We start from the raw sequence: 16,728 nt of genomic DNA, 5'->3' as shown, positions 1-16,728 counted from the left end.
TGAACGGAAACAGAATTGTCACTGCTGTCTACAGAGAAACGTAGCTGTGTATGGAAAATACCTGTTCAGCAGACTGCAACTTCAGGTAAGTCACTTGTAGTAACAGGGTTGAATTTTAGGCTTAAATTTTTTTTTTTTTTGAGATAGAGTTTTTTGTTGTCACCCAGGCTGGAGTGCAATGGCACAATCTCGGCTCACTGCAACTTCCACCTCCTGGGTTCAAGCGATTCTCCTGCCTCGGCCTCCAGAGTAGCTGGGATTATAGGCGCCCGCCACCACACCCAGCTAATTTTTTGTATTTTGAGATGGGGTTTCACCATGTTGGTCAGGCTGGTCTTGAACTCCTGACCTCAGGTGATCCACCTGCCTCGGCCTCCTAAAGCATTGGGATTACAGATGTGAGCCACCGCGCCCAGCCTTTAGGCTTAAATTTTATTCCCTTTTGCTTACAAACAACTTCATAAAGACTGTACTCCAAAGCGGTACAGAAAAAAGTTACAGTATCTAGAAAGGACTGTCTATCCTACTAGGAAGTGCTAGACCTCTAGACACAGTTTAAGGAGTTTTTCCAAATCTACAGGGACTTAATTTATGAGTCATTTAGTGCTTAGGAAATAAACATCTATCTATTGAAAGCTTTTCACTTGCTTGAAAAAGAGAAAATGATGTTTAACCAACTAGGACAGAGATAAAACTTGGAACTCTTCCACATGCCATTAACCTCGAAGGTGATCTCCGGAGTGAGTCACAAAGGCAGGCCAGGAACAGGAGAGGAAACCACAATGCTCGGGCAGATAGCCAAATGGGCAACTGATTCCAGATGGGAAAACAGCTTTGACTCAAACCTTCAGATACTAAAGGAAAGAAGCTCCGCAATGTATCGATAGATCATGCTTTAGTTTAAAAGTTTATGGCCGGGCGCAGTGGGAGGCTAAGATGGATGGATCACTAAAGGTCAGGAGTTCGAGACCAGCCAGGCCAACATGGTAAAACCCTGTCTCTACTAAAAATACAAAAATTAGCTGTGCGTGGTGGCAGGCACCTGTAATCCCAGCTACTTGGGAGGCTGAGGCAGGAGAATTGCTTGAACCTGCGAGGTGGAACTTGTAATGAGCTGAGATTGCGCCACTGCACTCCAGCCTGGGCAACAAGTGAGACGCCATCTCAAAAAAAAAAAAAAAGTAAAAATAAATAAAAATAAATAAAAGTTTATGTATTTTGTGTAGTCTTTTTTGACTGAAAAGTTATTAAATCAATGGTACCTCCAATTTTTAAAAAATGCAATCCTCCTCTCCCTCTCCCTCTCCCAACGGTCTCCCTCTCCCTCTCCCCACGGTCTCCCTCTCCCTCTCCCTCTCCCCACTGTCTCCCTCTCCCTCTCTTTCCACAGTCTCCCTCTGATGCCGAGCCGAAGCTGGACTGTACTGCTGCCCTCTCGGCTCACTGCAACCTCCCTGCCTGATTCTCCTGCCTCAGCCTGCCGAGTGCCTGCGATTGCAGGTGTGCGCCGCCACGCCTGACTGGTTTTCGTATTTTTTTGGTGGAGACAGGGTTTCGCTGTGTTGGCCGGGCTGGTCTCCAGCTCCTAACCGCGAGTGGTCCGCCAGCCTCGGCCTCCCGAGGTGCCGGGATTGCAGACGGAGTCTCGTTCACTCAGTGCTCAATGTTGCCCAGGCTGGAGTGCAGTGGCGCGATCTCAGCTAGCTACAACCTCCACCTCCCAGCCGCCTGCCTTGGCCTCCCAAAGTGCCGAGATTGCAGCCTCTGCCCAGCCGCCACCCCATCTGGGAAGTGAGGAGCGTCTCTGCCTGGCCGCCCATCGTCTGGGATGTGAGGAGCCCCTCTGCTCGGCTGCCCAATCTGGGAAGTGAGGAGCGCTTCTTCCCGGCTGCCATTCCATCTAGGAAGTGAGGAGCGTCTCTGCCTGGCCGCCCATCGTCTGAGATGCGGGGAGCGCCTCTGCCCCGCCACCCCGTCTGGGATGTGAGGAGCGCCTCTGTCCGGCCGCGACCCCGTCTGGGAGGTGAGGAGCGTCTCTGCCTGGCCGCCCCATCTGAGAAGTGAGGAGCCCCTCCGCCCGGCAGCCGCCCCGTCTGAGAAGTGAGGAGCCCCTCCGCCCGGCAGCCGCCCCGTCTGAGAAGTGAGGAGCCCCTCTGCCCGGCAGCCGCCCCATCTGAGAAGTGAGGAGTCCCTCTGCCCGGCAGCCGCCCCGTCTGGGAAGTGAGGAGCGTCTCCGCCCAGCAGCCGCCCCGTCCGGGAGGGAGGTGGGGGTCAGCCCCCACCCAGCCAGCGGCCCAGTCCGGGAGGGAGGTGGGGGGGTCAGCCCCTGCCCGGCCAGCTGCCCCGTCCGGGAGGGAGGTGGGGGGTCAGCCCCCGCCCGGCCAGCTGCCCTGTCTGGGAGGGAGGTGGGGGGGTCAGCCCCTGCCCGGCCAGCTGCCCCGTCCGGGAGGGAGGTGGGGGGTCAGCCCCCGCCCGGCCAGCTGCCCTGTCTGGGAGGGAGGTGGGGGGGTCAGCCCCCGCCCGGCCAGCCGGCCTGTCTGGGAGGGAGGTGGGGGCCCGCCTCCGCCCTGCCGCCGCCCCGTCCGGGAGGTGGGGGGCGCCTCTGCCTGGCCGCCCCTTCTGGGAAGTGAGGAGCCCCTCTGCCCAGCCACCACCCCGTCTGGGAGGTGTACCCAACAGCTCATTGAGAACGGGCCATGATGACAATGGCGGTTTTGTGGAATAGAAAAGGGCGAAAGGTGGGGAAAAGATAGAGAAATCAGATTGTTGCTGTGTCTGTGTAGAAAGAAGCAGACATGGGAGACTTCATTTTGTTCTGTACTAAGAAAAATTCTTCTGCCTTGGGATGCTGTTGATCTATGACCTTACCCCCAACCCTGTGCTCTCTGAAACATGTGCTGTGTCCATTCAGGGTTAAATGCATTAAGGGCGGTGCAAGATGTGCTTTGTTAAACAGATGCTTGAAGGCAGCAGACTCGTTAAGAGTCATCACCACTCCCTAATCTCAAGTACCCAGGGACACAAACACTGCGGAAGGCCGCAGGGTCCTCTGCCTAGGAAAACCAGAGACCTTTGTTCACTTGTTTGTCTGCTGACCTTCCCTCCACTATTGTCCTATGACCCTGCCAAATCCCTCTCTGGGAGAAACACCCAAGAATGATCAATAAAAATAAATAAATAAATTAAAAAAAAAATGCAATCCTCTACCAGCCAGAGTGCTCAAAGGAGAAAAGAAATGTGAAGTAGATCAAATAGTCATGGGAAAACAACTGTCACCTTGAGCCCATTTCAGGGTACCAAGCACCGTGCTCACTGCCTTGCCTATGTTATCTCACGTGACTTCCTTATCAGCTCTGCGGGGAGGGCAGCAGTACTCCCATTTTACAGATGTGGAACCTTAAGCTCAGAGAGTGGGAGTCATTCACCACTAGTCACATAAGCAGAACCTGTGTGGTCAATGCTGATGAGCACCCCTGCAGACACATATCACGAGAAAGAGTCTGTCCAGCTGATGGCAGAGAGGGAGGTGGTACCTTCAGGTTGATCCACTTCTCCAGCACCCTCTTCTCATTGAACTGGCAGAGGAGGCCCGAGTAGGACACGCAGAAGGTACTGCCCGCCATCCGGCCCCGACCGCAGGCCACACCACAGAAGATGTTGTTGTGCAGCTCGCCCAGGATGCCCGAGCGCCCTACAAGGGGCACTGTGCTCGTCACCTGGAGACACAGAGGGCGTAGTGAGATACTTGTCCACACAGCTGGGCCCTGCATGACCAGATGATAGGACACAACAAAACAGGAGAACTCTAAGAAGCTCTTCCAAATGGAGGAGAAGGGAAGAAAACACTAGAACCCTGCCACTCTGGACAGAGGGGCTGGACAGCAGCAGTCCAAGAATGAGAGCTGGTCCCAGGGTCAGGGGGTTCCTGGCAGGGCCTGTGCATCAGCACCCTGAGAGTAGGCCCAGAAGCAGCAGCTGGGCCCCTGAGAGGCCAAATGGCCCGAGACCGCTGCCCTCAAATCTCAGGGAGAAACAGGAGACCATGCTGCCACCGATGGTGACTCCCTCAGGGCCTGGCTAAAGGGGCAGGGACAGAAACTCACCTTTGTCTCAGTGGAGACTTCCAAGAACCAGAACCTCACATGCCGGTTCCCAACAGTGACAAAATAGCTGCTGTCCTCTGAGAAGGAGAGGGCAATGACTCTACAAGATACCTTGTTGGAGGCCACTACGATGTCTTTCTGGAAGAATAAGTGCAGAGAAGCTCATGCCAGCACTCATTCCACTGGACTGTCTGTGCCTTTGCCCTCAGGCTGGAACTCCCTGCTCGTCCCCGCTCCAAGTCTGTCTTCCTGGGACCCTCCAGGGAGCTGCTGTATGGGGAAACCTATGTGGGGCACCCTGCTCATTCCTCACCGACAGAGGAAGGGACAGAGGCTTGGAATGGTCCCCATGGGACAGTATGTTCCAGAGCTCTCTCCAAGGGTCTAAGCTCTGCAGCCCACACATGGTATTGGGGACAGTCACGGCTGGGATGTAAGGACAACATAACCTATGGCTGTCACAGATGGGGCTCCTGCTCTGGGCCTTGCCCTGAGCCCTTCACAGGATAACCCATGAAATTCCCTCAATCCCTCAATAGCCCCACGAGGGAGGCACTTCTCCCCAACCCTACCAGGCTCAGAGGGGGAGATGTCATGTGCTCAAGGTCACATAGTGGGTTATGGGCAGAGCCAGGACTTGGTACCCACTTCTGCCAGCTCCACAGCTGTTCCAAAGCCCAGCCTTCCAGTGCTTATCAACTCATTAAAGTCTCACAACTCAACAAGATAAGTACTACTATATCCATCTAACAGAGGAGGAAACAGACTCACAGAGATGTTAAGTCACTTGCCTAAGGTCACAGCTGGTCAATATAAAAATATGTATAATGCTTCTAGCTGGGAGCCTGCCTTGTGCTCTACAATAAGGGATCAGCATGTCACAGGTGCTCAATAGCTGTTATCTGTTGGGTGAGTGAGCACTTTACTGCGTCCTCTCATGTAGCTCTCCCTGTGCCCAAGACATAGGATGCTCTGGCAGCTGGCTGCCTGCCACAGGCCTGCTGGTCGGCTCTTACCTTCCAGTCCCAGACGTTGAGCACCATGTCATGTTGGTAGCCCATGGACACGATGTGCTTCATATTGGGTGAGAAGGCCACACACGCCACACCATACTTGTGGCCTAGCATCTCCGCCACCTGATTCTTCTCCTCCACATCCCAGATGCGCACAGCAGGCCTATGCCCATTCTAGGGAAGGTGGGGTCATTACTGCTGCTGGGCTCTGTACTGGGCAGGGCTAGAGGGTTGTCAAGGCCGAAGATGGCATTGCCACAGGATGTGCCCAAAAGCCACCTCCCCCATCTGCTACAGGGCTGTTCTGGCCCAGGAAGGTGCTATTCCAGGGACTCCCAGGCCTGCCGGGAGCAGAAGGAATGGCTTCCAAGACCCCCCAGCCCCCGACTCCCACTCAGTCACGATCACGACTCACCTCCCCTGTCACTATGTACTTCCCATCAGGGGAGAAGGCCAGAGCACTGAGAGACTTCCTGGGGATAAAGAAAAGAGCTGATCACTGGTTCCGCTGAGGGTGGCCAGCCAGACCCCATCCTGGCGACTCTGATAGGACTCTGCCCTCTCCTGCCTCCCAAGCCTCGGAAGAGGCCAGCAGAGGTGAGCTCAAGCAGCTCCCACAGAGCCAGTGCCGCTGGTGTGCCCAGCAAAGCACACAGAGAAATGGGGGTAAATGCAAAGGCCCCTTCCGCCCTGAGACACCAAACCCAAATGGAGTAGACACTGTAGGCGGACCCTGCTTTCTTCTCCCTCTGCTGCAGTGGGTATCCTAAGACCCTATCCACCCTGTAACACTGAGAAATAGAGATGCAGGAAATGGTACAGGCCTGGCCTAACTAAACGGGTGGTGCTGATGGGAGGATCCTGGCAGGCATCACATCAAGGTAGCCTGCAGCCTGTGCTCCACTGCTAAATACTCAAGGTGTTCTGGAAAATCCATAAAGAGCCAAAATGTTTCTGATACTCCTAGCTAGCCTGCACAAGCACTGAATGAACAGGCTAGCTCGTAGGTTTCTGGCAGCAAGATTCACTGTTCCCAGATTGTATGGTTTCCTTCTACTCCCTTCTCTCTTTTAATCTTATTTTTACCTTTGTTCCTTAACAATCTAATAATTGTCTCCCTACGTGAGATGGTAAATTGGTGTGTAGATAACTAAGTAAATGTCGCTAAGTGAGACTTTGGCAACTTCATGGAATATTCATCATCAAGTCAACCTGCTTCCCAGGCTTCCCGTGGCTCCTTACTGCAACAAACAGGGCAAGCTGCCTCCTGGATATCCACTCGCCTCTCTTTCCTTACTGACATAACCCCAGTTTTATGCTTGCAACTATGCAGGTACAGCTACATGACTTAGTCTGGCCAAGGAGAAGTAAACTGACATGCTGTGTGAGACTTCCTGAAATACTCGTCAAAGGGAACCCTTTGCCCTGCTTCCTACCAGTTCCCCTCCTGAAATACGTACACGACAGCCAGAACTCCATCTTGGGCCATGAAGTGACTTCAAGACCAGAAGCCTCACAATAAATGGGGTGGAACAGGAGAGAAGGAATGGGGGCCGGGTGCGGTGCCTCACGCCTGTAATCCCAGCACTTTGGGAGGCAGAGGTGGGTGGTTCACTTGAGGTCAGGAATTCGCGAACAGCCTGGCCAACATGACAAAACCCCACCTCTACTAAAAATACAAAAAATAGCCAGGTGTGGTGGCAGGAGCCTATAATCCCGGCTACTCGGGAGGCTGAGGCAGGAGAATTGCTTGAACCCGGGAGGCAGAGGTTGCAGTAAGCCAAGATCGTGCTGCTGCACTCCAGCCTGGGCAACAGACCAAGACCCCGTCTAGAAAAAAAAAGAAGTGGCGCTGGGCGCGGTGGCTCACGCCTGTAATCCCAGCACTTTGGGAGGCTGAGGTGGGCATATCACAAGGTCAGGAGATCGAGACCACCCTGGCTAACACGGTGAAACCCTGTCTATACTAAAAATACAAAAACAAAATTAGCCAGGCGTGGTGGTGGGTGCCTGTAGTCCCAGCTACTTGGGAGGCTGAGGCAGGAGAATGGTGTGAACCCGGGAGGCGGAGCTTGCAGTGAGCCAAGATCGCGCCACTGCACTCCAGCCTGGGCAACAGAGTGAGACTCTGTCTCAAAAAGAGAGAGAGAGAAAAAAATGTGGCTTTCAGAGACACAGCCCCTGGGCTGCCCACCTCCGGACTTATGACATGCAGGAAGAGCATGCCCTTGGGTTTTAAGCCACGCTGTGGAGGGGTTTCTGTTGCCTGTAGCCACCTCTAACCTGTCGCATGCCCTGACCTTGTGCCTGGCCCTCTGGCAAATGCTGTCTGGCCATCAGTGCACTGATTCCTCAAGCATGCTTCATGGAGTCAGGGCTCTCATGAACCAACTTGGCAGATGAGGTGACTGCAACACAAGGAAGTCCCCTGCCTGCAGTTACCTAACCAGACAGGGCAGAGCCCTGACCTCTAAGCCAGTAGTTCTCAGTCCTGGCTGTACATTAGAATTCCCTGGGGAGCATCTGAAAAGTGTCAAAGCCTAAGATTAGTTGAGTGAAAGTTTGGTGAGGAACAGGATAATATTTGCACTGTCTCAGGAAAGATGTCCCCAGGATACTTGCTAATCACAAAAGTGAAAAGAGAGGCTTTGAAGTGGAGGAATCTGGCAGGCAACACCTTGGCCAAGTGCTCCCAGTGAACACCACCAGTCATAGGAGACCTCCTGAGAGGAGGCACCAGGAAGAACACAGCACCCCTTCTGGTCTGTTCCTGCCAAAGATGCAGAACCTGAGTCTGCCCGTGCGGAGGCATTGGACAAACCCAAATGCTGGGACACTCTACAAAATACCTCGTCTACAATCCTCAGTGTCAAGATTGGCCGGGCGCAGTGGCTCAAGCCTGTAATCCCAGCACTTTGGGAGGCCGAGGCGGGTGGATCACGAGGTCAGGAGTTCGTGACCAGCCTGACCAACATAGTGAAACCCCGTCTCTACTAAAAAAAAATACAAAAATTAGCCAGGCATGGTGGCGCATGCCTGTAGTCCCAGCTACTCAGGAGGCTGAGGCAGAGAATCGCTTGAACCCAGCAGGTGGAGGCTGCAGCGAGCCAAGATCGCCCCACTGCACTCCAGCCCGGGTGACAGTGTGAGACTTCGTCTCAAAAAACAAAAAAACAAAAAAAAGTGGCCAGGTGCTGTGGCTCACGCCTGTAATCCCAGCACTTTGGGAGGCCAAGGCGGGCGGATCACAAGGTCAGGAGATCGAGACCATCCTGGCCAACATGGGGAAACCCCGGCTCTACTAAAAATACAAAAATTAGCTGGACATGGTGGCATATGCCTGTAATCCTAGCTACTCGGGAGGCTGAGGCAGGAGAATCACTTGAACCGGGGAGTCAGAGGTTGCAGTGAGCCAGGATCCCACCACTGCACTCCAGCCTGACGACAGAGAGAGACTCCATCTCAAAAAGAAAAAAAAAAATGTCAAGATCCTGAAAGTCAAGAAAAGACAGAGGAGCCACGTCAGCCTGAAAGGGACTGAGGGGACAACTCAATGCAATGTGTGATTCTAGACAGAATCCTTTGGCCATAAAGGACATTCATGGGACAAAGGCTGACTCCTGAATGGTGCCCTCTGGGGAGTGGATGAGAGTGATATATCAATTTTCATTTCCTGGTTTTGCTGGATGTATTACAGTTTAAAAAGATTGTCATTTTTTTTTTTGTAGGAAATACACACTGAAGTATTTGTTTTTTTTTTTTTTTTTTTTTTTTTTTGAGACGGACTCTTGCTCTGTCACCCAGGCTGGAGTGCAGTGGCATGATCTTGGCTTACTGCAACCTCTGCCTCCCGGGTTCAAGCGATTCTCCTGCCTCAGCCTCCCGAGTAGCTGGGATTACAGGCGCCTGCCACCAGGCCTGGCTAATTTTTGTATTTTTAGTAGAGACAGGGTTTTGCCATGTTCCCCAGGCTGGTCTCAAACTCCTGACCTCAAGTGATCTTCCTGCCTCCAAGGCCTCCCACAGTGCTGAGATTACAGGCGTGAATCACCATGCCTGGCGTGAAGTATTTAGAGATATAGGGGCATCATGTCTACAACTGATTTTCAAATAGTTCAGAACAAATTAATATGTATATAGACAAAAAATGATAAAGCAAATTTGGTAAAATGCTAACATTTGGCCAAGTGCAGTGGCTCGCACCTGTAATCCTAGCACTTTGGGAGGCTGAGGCAGGCAGACTGTCTGAGCTCAGGAGTTCAAGACCACCTTGGGCAACATGATGAACCCCGTCTCCACTAAAACACAAAAAACTAGCTTGGCATGGTGGCACACGCCTGTGGTCCCAGCCACCTGGGGGGCTGAGGCATGAGAATCACCTGAACCCGAGAGGTGGAAGTTGCAGTGAGCTGACACTGTGCCACTGCACTCCAGCAGCCTGGGTGACAGAGCAAGACTCTGTGTCCAAAAAAAAAAAAAAGAAAAAAAAGCTAACATTTGTGAAATATGTGAAAGGTACATAGGTATATAGGAGCTCTTTGTACTATTCTAAGTCTGAAATTATTTCAATATAAAAAGTCTCAAAATTGCCAATGCCCAAGTTTCATCCCAGATCAACTGATTTGGCTTTCTCTTGGGGGGGGTGGGGGTGAGGCACAGGGACCAGGTGATTCTGATATGCAGTTGGAGTGAAAATCCCCACACTGGCCACACCACCTCCTAATGCACACCCACTGGTGGCCAAGGGCGGACACCTGCATACCATCTACTATAGATCCAGGCCACCCACTCCACTGCCTACAGGGATTAGGGAGGCAACACAGGTGTGAGGAACTGGCCACAACGGGCCTGACAAATTTCACTAAGCTCAGCCCCTCACTGCCACAGGGGAATTTGGGCACCAGAGGCCAGAGAATTTCTCACTTCTCCAAACAAAAGGGACATTTGGATTTTTGTGTTAAAAAACTTGAAATGTTGTCCACTTATCCAACCTTTAAAACATACTATATTGGGCAAGTGTGTGTGACTCTGGTTTGTAGCTGCTGCCTTACGAATGCTCTCCCAGTTGGAGGCAGCTATTTTATTTTCAGAGGAGACCAAGGCTCTGAAAGAAGTGTCTCACCTGAGATTCCACAGTGAATAGACGCTTGAGCCAGGAATGGAACCCAGCTCTGCCCTTATCACCAGTAACAGAACCCACAGTTAGGAGCAAAAGGTCCAAAAAGCCACTTTCAAGAGGGAATGCACTTCTGCCAGATAACAAGAACCTGCCGTAGCTTAAGGACCGTACCTTAGGGACCATAAGGGCAGGAGAAAACCCACTCCTTATCCATCCACCTGGAGAACTGGGCCAAAGGAGCTGAGCCTGAGCTATGCCAAGGAGGGACATGGTGTGCCTTCCAAAGGTCACAGCCCTATTGGGACCACATCCCCAGGGTAGCAGTGATCAGTTAGCCCCAAGGCAGAGGAGCGGGTCCTTCCCCAGTAAACTTATAGCTGAAGGGATCTTTCTAAAACCCAAATCATGTTAAGTCTTTCTCTTAGAAAATAGCCATCAATATGCCAGATACTGCTCTTTGGTGCTAGGGACACAGAAATGAACTCAGAGAAAGTCCCTGCTCTCAAGAGTGCTCACACTGAGGGAGACCCACAGTGAATACCATCAATGAGGAAACTGGACAGCATATCAGAGATGGGAGCAAATTTTGTGGAGAAAAGCAAAGCAGGAAATAGAGCTGCTGGAGGGCTGGGGGTGAAAAGCACATTCCTGGCCTGTGGTGCCCTCCTGTGGCTGCTCTCTGCACTCAGCATGCTATGCAGACCCTCTACAAGGCTGCAACGCCTACGGGATGTGGCTTCTGCCTGGTCCAGCCTCATCTTCCCTGCTCCTTTCTCCAGGCACCCAGATCCCTGGCTGCTTCTAAAGCGCCGGAGATTCTTAACCACTGCAGGGCCTTTGCCCTTCCTGTGCCCCCTGCCTGAAGCGCTCTCCCTACAGCTTCTTATGGGTCACCCTCTCGCTTCCTTCAGGTCTCAGAGTCAAGGCAGCGTTCCCTGAGCCTTCTGATAAGGCTTTCCTCCTATTCTCTGCCCACAAACCTGCCCGAAGACATCCTCCATCATTTCCTCCATAGCACTGATCATGATCAGCCCGTAATTTGCTGACTAGTTTACAGTCTGTCTCGCTCTAGCCAGCAGAGATTCTCGTCTCCTCTGGTCACTGCTGTGTCCCCAGCACACGGAACAGCACCCAGCACAGGCGAATGCTGCTGAGCCAACATGTAAGTGAATGAGTGAGCACCTACCCATGAGTATCTCCAGGCTGTGTAGGGGAGGGGAGGCGTGCCGAGCCCCTGGTTCCACCCCTGCCCCGGGCCCAGGCCTCAGCCTACCTGGCGGTGTTAAAGATGTGCTGCTGCTTGTTCTCCTTGGGGTCCAAAATCACCACCACACAGCTGGGAAGAAAGAGGAAAATGTGCCTCAACTGTGGGGAGTGTTGGGGTCCTGGGATGATTCTATTCCCACCAGAAAAGCCCACAAATAAACAAGCTCCCTCGGTTCTCTCTGGTCTCCTCCTCCTCCCCCTCCTCCAGGTGTTTACGCTGAGAATTCTAGGGCACTTTAACATTGCTATGTTCTTAAATAGAAACCAACACTTCCTCTGAGGTAATGTCTGTCAGGCCCTAGGCTAATTAAGACCTTAAGCTGGCTATAATCCCAGCACTTTGGGAGTAGGGGGCAGGAGGGATCACTTGAGCTCAGGAGTTTTAGACCAGCCTGGGCGACAGAGTGAGATCTCATCTCCACTAAAAAAAATTAGCTGGCTGTGGTGGCATGTGCCTGTAGTCCCAGCTACATGGGAGGTGAAGATGGGAGGATCGCTTGAGCACAGGAGGTTGGGGCTGTAGTGAGCTGTTATTCACACTATTGCATTCTAGCCTGGGCAACACAGCCAGACTCTGTCTCAAAAAAACAAAACAAAACAAAAAGAGAGAAAGAGGGATGTAATTGTTTTAAATCCTCACAACTGCCAGGTCAGGTCACGACTCTTTAGGCCCATTTATAGATAAGGAAACAAACCCAGAGAGGGGACGTCCTTAGCACAGTGCCAGGCTACATGAGTATTTATGGAATGAACAGCTGTAGCATCTTCTTCAGTCTTCTCAACTATGCAAGCAGAGGGGGTCACCAGCTCTGTTTTACAGAGGCAGAGGAAGAGGCTCAGAGAGCAGCATACATGGCAGAGCTGGGACACAAATCCAGGTTACCTGACACCACAGCGTGGACTTTAATCACCTGTCTTTCCCAGAATCGCTGTCACCTCCCCCCTGTAGTCATAATAAAGGCTTTCATTGCACTCACTACATGCCAGGAACTGTTCTAGACAGAGAGGGGGCTATGGAATCCTCTCCACAGCTCTCAGAGGCAGGCCCCATTCTCCACATTCTACAGGTGAAAAATACGAGGCTCAGAGCGATTTACGGATGGCTTCAGGTTCCAAGCTCCAAATTCCCTAGCAATGATTAGACGTCGAGGCCCTTATCTGCTTACCCTGCCAGGTAGGCCACATGGCCTGTGCTGGGGTCACAGGTTAGGCCACTGCTGTTCTGGGCTGTGATGCCAAGCACCTTCTCGAGTGACACCTGCAAAGAAAAAGCCCAAGTCAGAGGCACCCACCCTAGCCAGCACCACATGGTGCAGCCGCCTTGGCCACCCATTCAGGTCCTGCTACATTCAACACCCACACTGAGCTTCTGTGGCCACGCCATCCACCAGCAGCTAACACTCGTTCTCTCAACGTTCCTTTGACAAATACAACGCTAGGTGAAAAGCACAGAGTGGTGAGGAAGAGACAAATCCCTGCCCTCGTGGGGCTCACATTCTACTGGTGATGGGTATGTAGAACATAGAAAAGGAGCAGAACAAATATGTGAAATAGATGCCAAGTAATGATGGGTGCAAGAGAGAAGAAAGCAGATAAGGAGGTTAGGAGCGCAGGGGAAGGGGGCGAATGCCGCGGTGAGAAGGTGACCTGTGAATAAGTTTCTAAGTACTTTTTTTTGTTTGTTTTTGAGATGGAGTCTTGCTCTGTCACCCAGGCTGGAGTCAGTGGTGAGATCTTGGCTCACTGCAACCTTCGCCTTCCAGGTTCAAGCAATTCTCCTGCCTCAGCCTCCTGAGTAGCTAGGATTACAGGCGCATGCCACCATGTCCGGCTAATTTTTGTACTTTTAGTAGAGATGGGGTTTCACCATGTTGGCCAGGCTGGCCTCGAACTCCTGACCTCAGGTGATCCACCCGCCTCGGCCTCCCAAAGTGCTAGGATTACAGGCATGAGCCACTGCGCCCGGCCTCTTAGTACTTTTGTATGTATAAAAGACTTGAATCCCCACAACAAGCCACGAAGAAGGCTCTATTATCACCCCTGTTTTACAGGTAAGAAGTCTGAGGCCCAAGATCCTACATCTGCAAGTGGCAATGTTGACATACAAACCCAGGCAGTCTGGCTCCAAAGCTAGCACTTTGGGCTGTACAGGAGAGATACAGTAGTGACCAAAGGTAGACAGTTTCCCCACATCAGATTCATAGTCCAGAAATTTGAGCGGTTTCAACAAGTAAAAAACCACATGAACAGTAATATTTAAAATTTAAACAAGGCTGGGTGCGGTGGCTCAGTCAGGAGTTTGAGACCATCCTGGCCAAGATGGCGAAACCCTGTCTCTACTAAAAATACAAAAAAATTAGTCAGGTGTGGTGGCCCATGCCTATAATCCCAGGTACTCAGGAGGCTGAGGCAGTAAAATCGCTTGAACCCAGGAGGCGGAGGTTGCAGTGAGCTGAGATGGCACCACTGCACTCCAGCCTGGGCGACAGAGTGAGACTCTGTCTCAAAAAAAAAAAAAGGAACAAAACAGTTGAGGAAACAGAGGCCAAGAGGGGTTACCCATCCAGGAAGGGGTAGTGCCAGGATTCCAACACAAACAACCAAGCCATGGCACTCATGTTGTCTTATCTGTCGATCAGCATTACTGGGCCCTGGTATGAATGGTCACTTTTAGACTAGGTCTTTGCAAGACAGATCAACTCTGTGCTGCCAAACAAAAAAAATAAATAAATATTACCCCAAATACACAGTCATAATATCAGTATTAGCTAACATGAATAGAGTACTTGCCATATGCCAGTGTTGTTCTAAGTGCCTAGGATATGTGACCTCATTGAATCCTCACAAATACCCTATGAGAGATTTCTACATCATTATTCTCATTTTACAGGTAAGAAAACTGAGGCACAGATAAGTTCATAACTTGGCGGGGCACAGTAGCTCACGCCTGTAATCCTAGCACTTTGGGAGGCCGAGGCAGGCAGATCGCTTGAGCTCAGTAATTCAAGACCAGCCTGGCCAACACGGCGAGACCCTGTCTCTACCAAAAAACACAAAAAAATTAGTCAGGTATGGTGGCATGCGCCTGCAGTCCCAGCTACTCAGGAGGCTTGAGGCAGGAAGATCACCTGAGCCCAGGGAGGCTGAGACTGCAGTGAGCCGAGATCAACCCAGTGCACTACAGCCTGGATGACAGAGTAAGACCCCATCTCAAAAAAAAAAAAAAAAAAAAAAAAAGAAAAGAAAAAGCGAAGTTCATAACCTGCCAGGAAGAACAGGACTAAAGTTTAAGCTCAGGCTGCCTGGGTCCAACCATACCATCAGCAGCAGTCTGTGCTCTTAGCCACCTTGCTATAACGCCTCTCTGAATTTGCTATTGTTATATGTAGTTTAATAGCTCAAAGGGCACTTTCAGGAAAATATAAGATAAAGGCTATGAAGTATAGGGTGCTGGGTGACAGATGAAGGTGGCTGTTTGCTTTAGAATGGGGTTTGAGAAGGCCTTTCAAGATAGCGACATTCAGGCTGAGACTTGAAGGATGGGAAGGAGCCAGACAGGCAGATTGCAGCAAAAAGCCCAGGCTGAGGACTCACCAATCACAAAGGCCAGGAGGCAGAAAAGAATATGGAGCCTCAGGAAAACCAAAAGCAGGCCAGTGTGACTGAACCTTGGTGACAGAGAGCACATGGGAGGTACAGCCAGAGCCCTGTAGCCAGGAGTGGGCGGTATAATCACAGTGCAGGAGAAAGTCATGGGGCAGGAACAAGCTCCACCAGCAGCTACCAGGTATCCTCCCTTTATCTGGACTCCGTGCCAAGAAGATCACAATTAAAATTTCATTTCCCTCCAATGCAATAGTATAATTTATTTATTTATTTATTTTGAGACAGAGTCTCACTCTGTCGCCCAGGCTGGAGTGCAGTGGCATGACCTCAGCTCACTGCAACCTCCGCCTCCCAGGTTCAAGCGATTTCTCCCGCCTCAGCCTCCTGAATAGCTGGGATTACAGGCGCGCGCTAGCATGCCGGGCTAATTTTTCTACTTTTTGTAGAGACGGGGTTTCACCATGTTGGCCAAGCTGGTCTTGAACTGATCTCAGGTGAACAGCCCACCTTGGCCTCCCAAAGTGCTGGGATTACAGACGTGAGCTACCGCGCCCTACCAGTAGTATGGTTCTTATCATCTCCATTTTATAAAAACAGATTTTGTGCCTACACAGCTGGAAAACAATTTTTTTTAATTGCCGCTGTGCTAATGGAATTCCTTCTACCTACTGTGAAATCATTTCTTTCCATGTTTCTGTCTCAGGATTTAGGGAACTGTTCTGTACGCCCTCCTCCCCAGGTAGCACTGCAGAGATTTTATAAATAACTTCTCACGTCTTTCTCATAGTTTTGAGTGACAATATGGATTAAGAATCCCACCTTGGTGAGGAAAAAGGATAGAGATCGCAGAAGGTGAGAGAAGGCGGGGTAGAAGCGAGAAAGAGTTGGGGCAGGTAACACTCTGGACCGAACCCTCGAAGGGACCTTAATGACTCAGCGGGGGCCAGGGCAGTGAGGCTGCAGTGAGCTATGATCGTGACGTCTAAAGGCGATAGAACGGGGGTTAAAATATAGCAGGACTAGGCTGTGATTTGCAGAAGCAAAATGCATTTCCACGGGTGGGAACCAGCGAGGAACCCCGGAATTGCTCCAACGCTGAGGGTGGAGCCGGGAAAGCAGCGAGGAGAAAGTGGGAGGGGCCGTGGCTAAAGGGGCGGGGGTTAGGGGACGAGGCATGGCAGGGAACAACCTGAGGGGACTGGCCGGGGGCTGATGTCGGGGCCACAGTTCTCAGGACGGGACTAGGGGAAACCTAGGAAGCCTGGAACTGGGGTAGACATGGCAAGCAGCTTCTCACCCGGTTCTGCACCGTCTCCTCGGAGGCCGTCGAGAGTCGCGTCCGCCGCCGTAGGCAGATTGGTGGGGCGGGGGGCGGGGAGGACTGGCCCCTCCGCGCCGGAACTCCCGCCATGACAGAGGGCAGCTTCTCCCCTGCATCGTTCCGCGCATAGCCTCCGGACCCTACGGCCGCCATCGTCACGCCGGAGCCGGGCGACCGTTACATCCCCTAACCGCCGCTGCCGCCAGCGCCACGACCCACTGGAACAGCGAACAGCCGCGGGAAAGCCGGCGCCACCGCCTATTGGACGCGACGGGCCCGGCCTAGCCAATCGCAGGGATG

The 16,728-nt window shown here is 52.0% G+C and overlaps 1 protein-coding gene across 19 annotated transcripts in view; it reads right to left on the bottom strand.

Moving 5' to 3' along the window:
* The window catches only part of WDR62 (WD repeat domain 62), a 50,486-nt gene extending 33,811 nt beyond the window's left edge, over positions 1-16,675 (bottom strand). For 10 of the 19 annotated variants that reach the window (XR_010153823.1, XM_009435410.4, XM_054673350.1 and 7 more), the window contains exons 1-7: positions 16,405-16,581; positions 12,668-12,759; positions 11,509-11,571; positions 5,532-5,589; positions 5,120-5,290; positions 4,104-4,241; positions 3,534-3,716 (exon numbers count right to left, since the gene is read on the bottom strand). Coding sequence is in view for 14 of the 19 variants with exons in the window: in XM_009435410.4 (XP_009433685.4) it covers positions 3,534-3,716; positions 4,104-4,241; positions 5,120-5,290; positions 5,532-5,589; positions 11,509-11,571; positions 12,668-12,759; positions 16,405-16,581 (882 nt within the window). In the remaining 5 variants the exon portion in view is untranslated. Of the gene's footprint in view, positions 1-3,533; positions 3,717-4,103; positions 4,242-5,119; positions 5,291-5,531; positions 5,590-11,508; positions 11,572-12,667; positions 12,760-16,404 lie in introns of all 19 variants that reach the window. The other 9 variants (XR_010153819.1, XR_010153820.1, XR_010153821.1 and 6 more) reach the window with 5 other exon arrangements.
* Between the last annotated feature and the right edge of the window lie 53 nt (positions 16,676-16,728).

Source organism: Pan troglodytes, chromosome 20 (assembly GCF_028858775.2).
Source record: "Pan troglodytes isolate AG18354 chromosome 20, NHGRI_mPanTro3-v2.0_pri, whole genome shotgun sequence".
NCBI classification, from domain to species: domain Eukaryota; kingdom Metazoa; phylum Chordata; class Mammalia; order Primates; family Hominidae; genus Pan; species Pan troglodytes.
The sequence above is the reverse complement of the archived record's forward strand: the minus strand, read 5'-3'. Positions and strand labels throughout refer to the sequence as shown.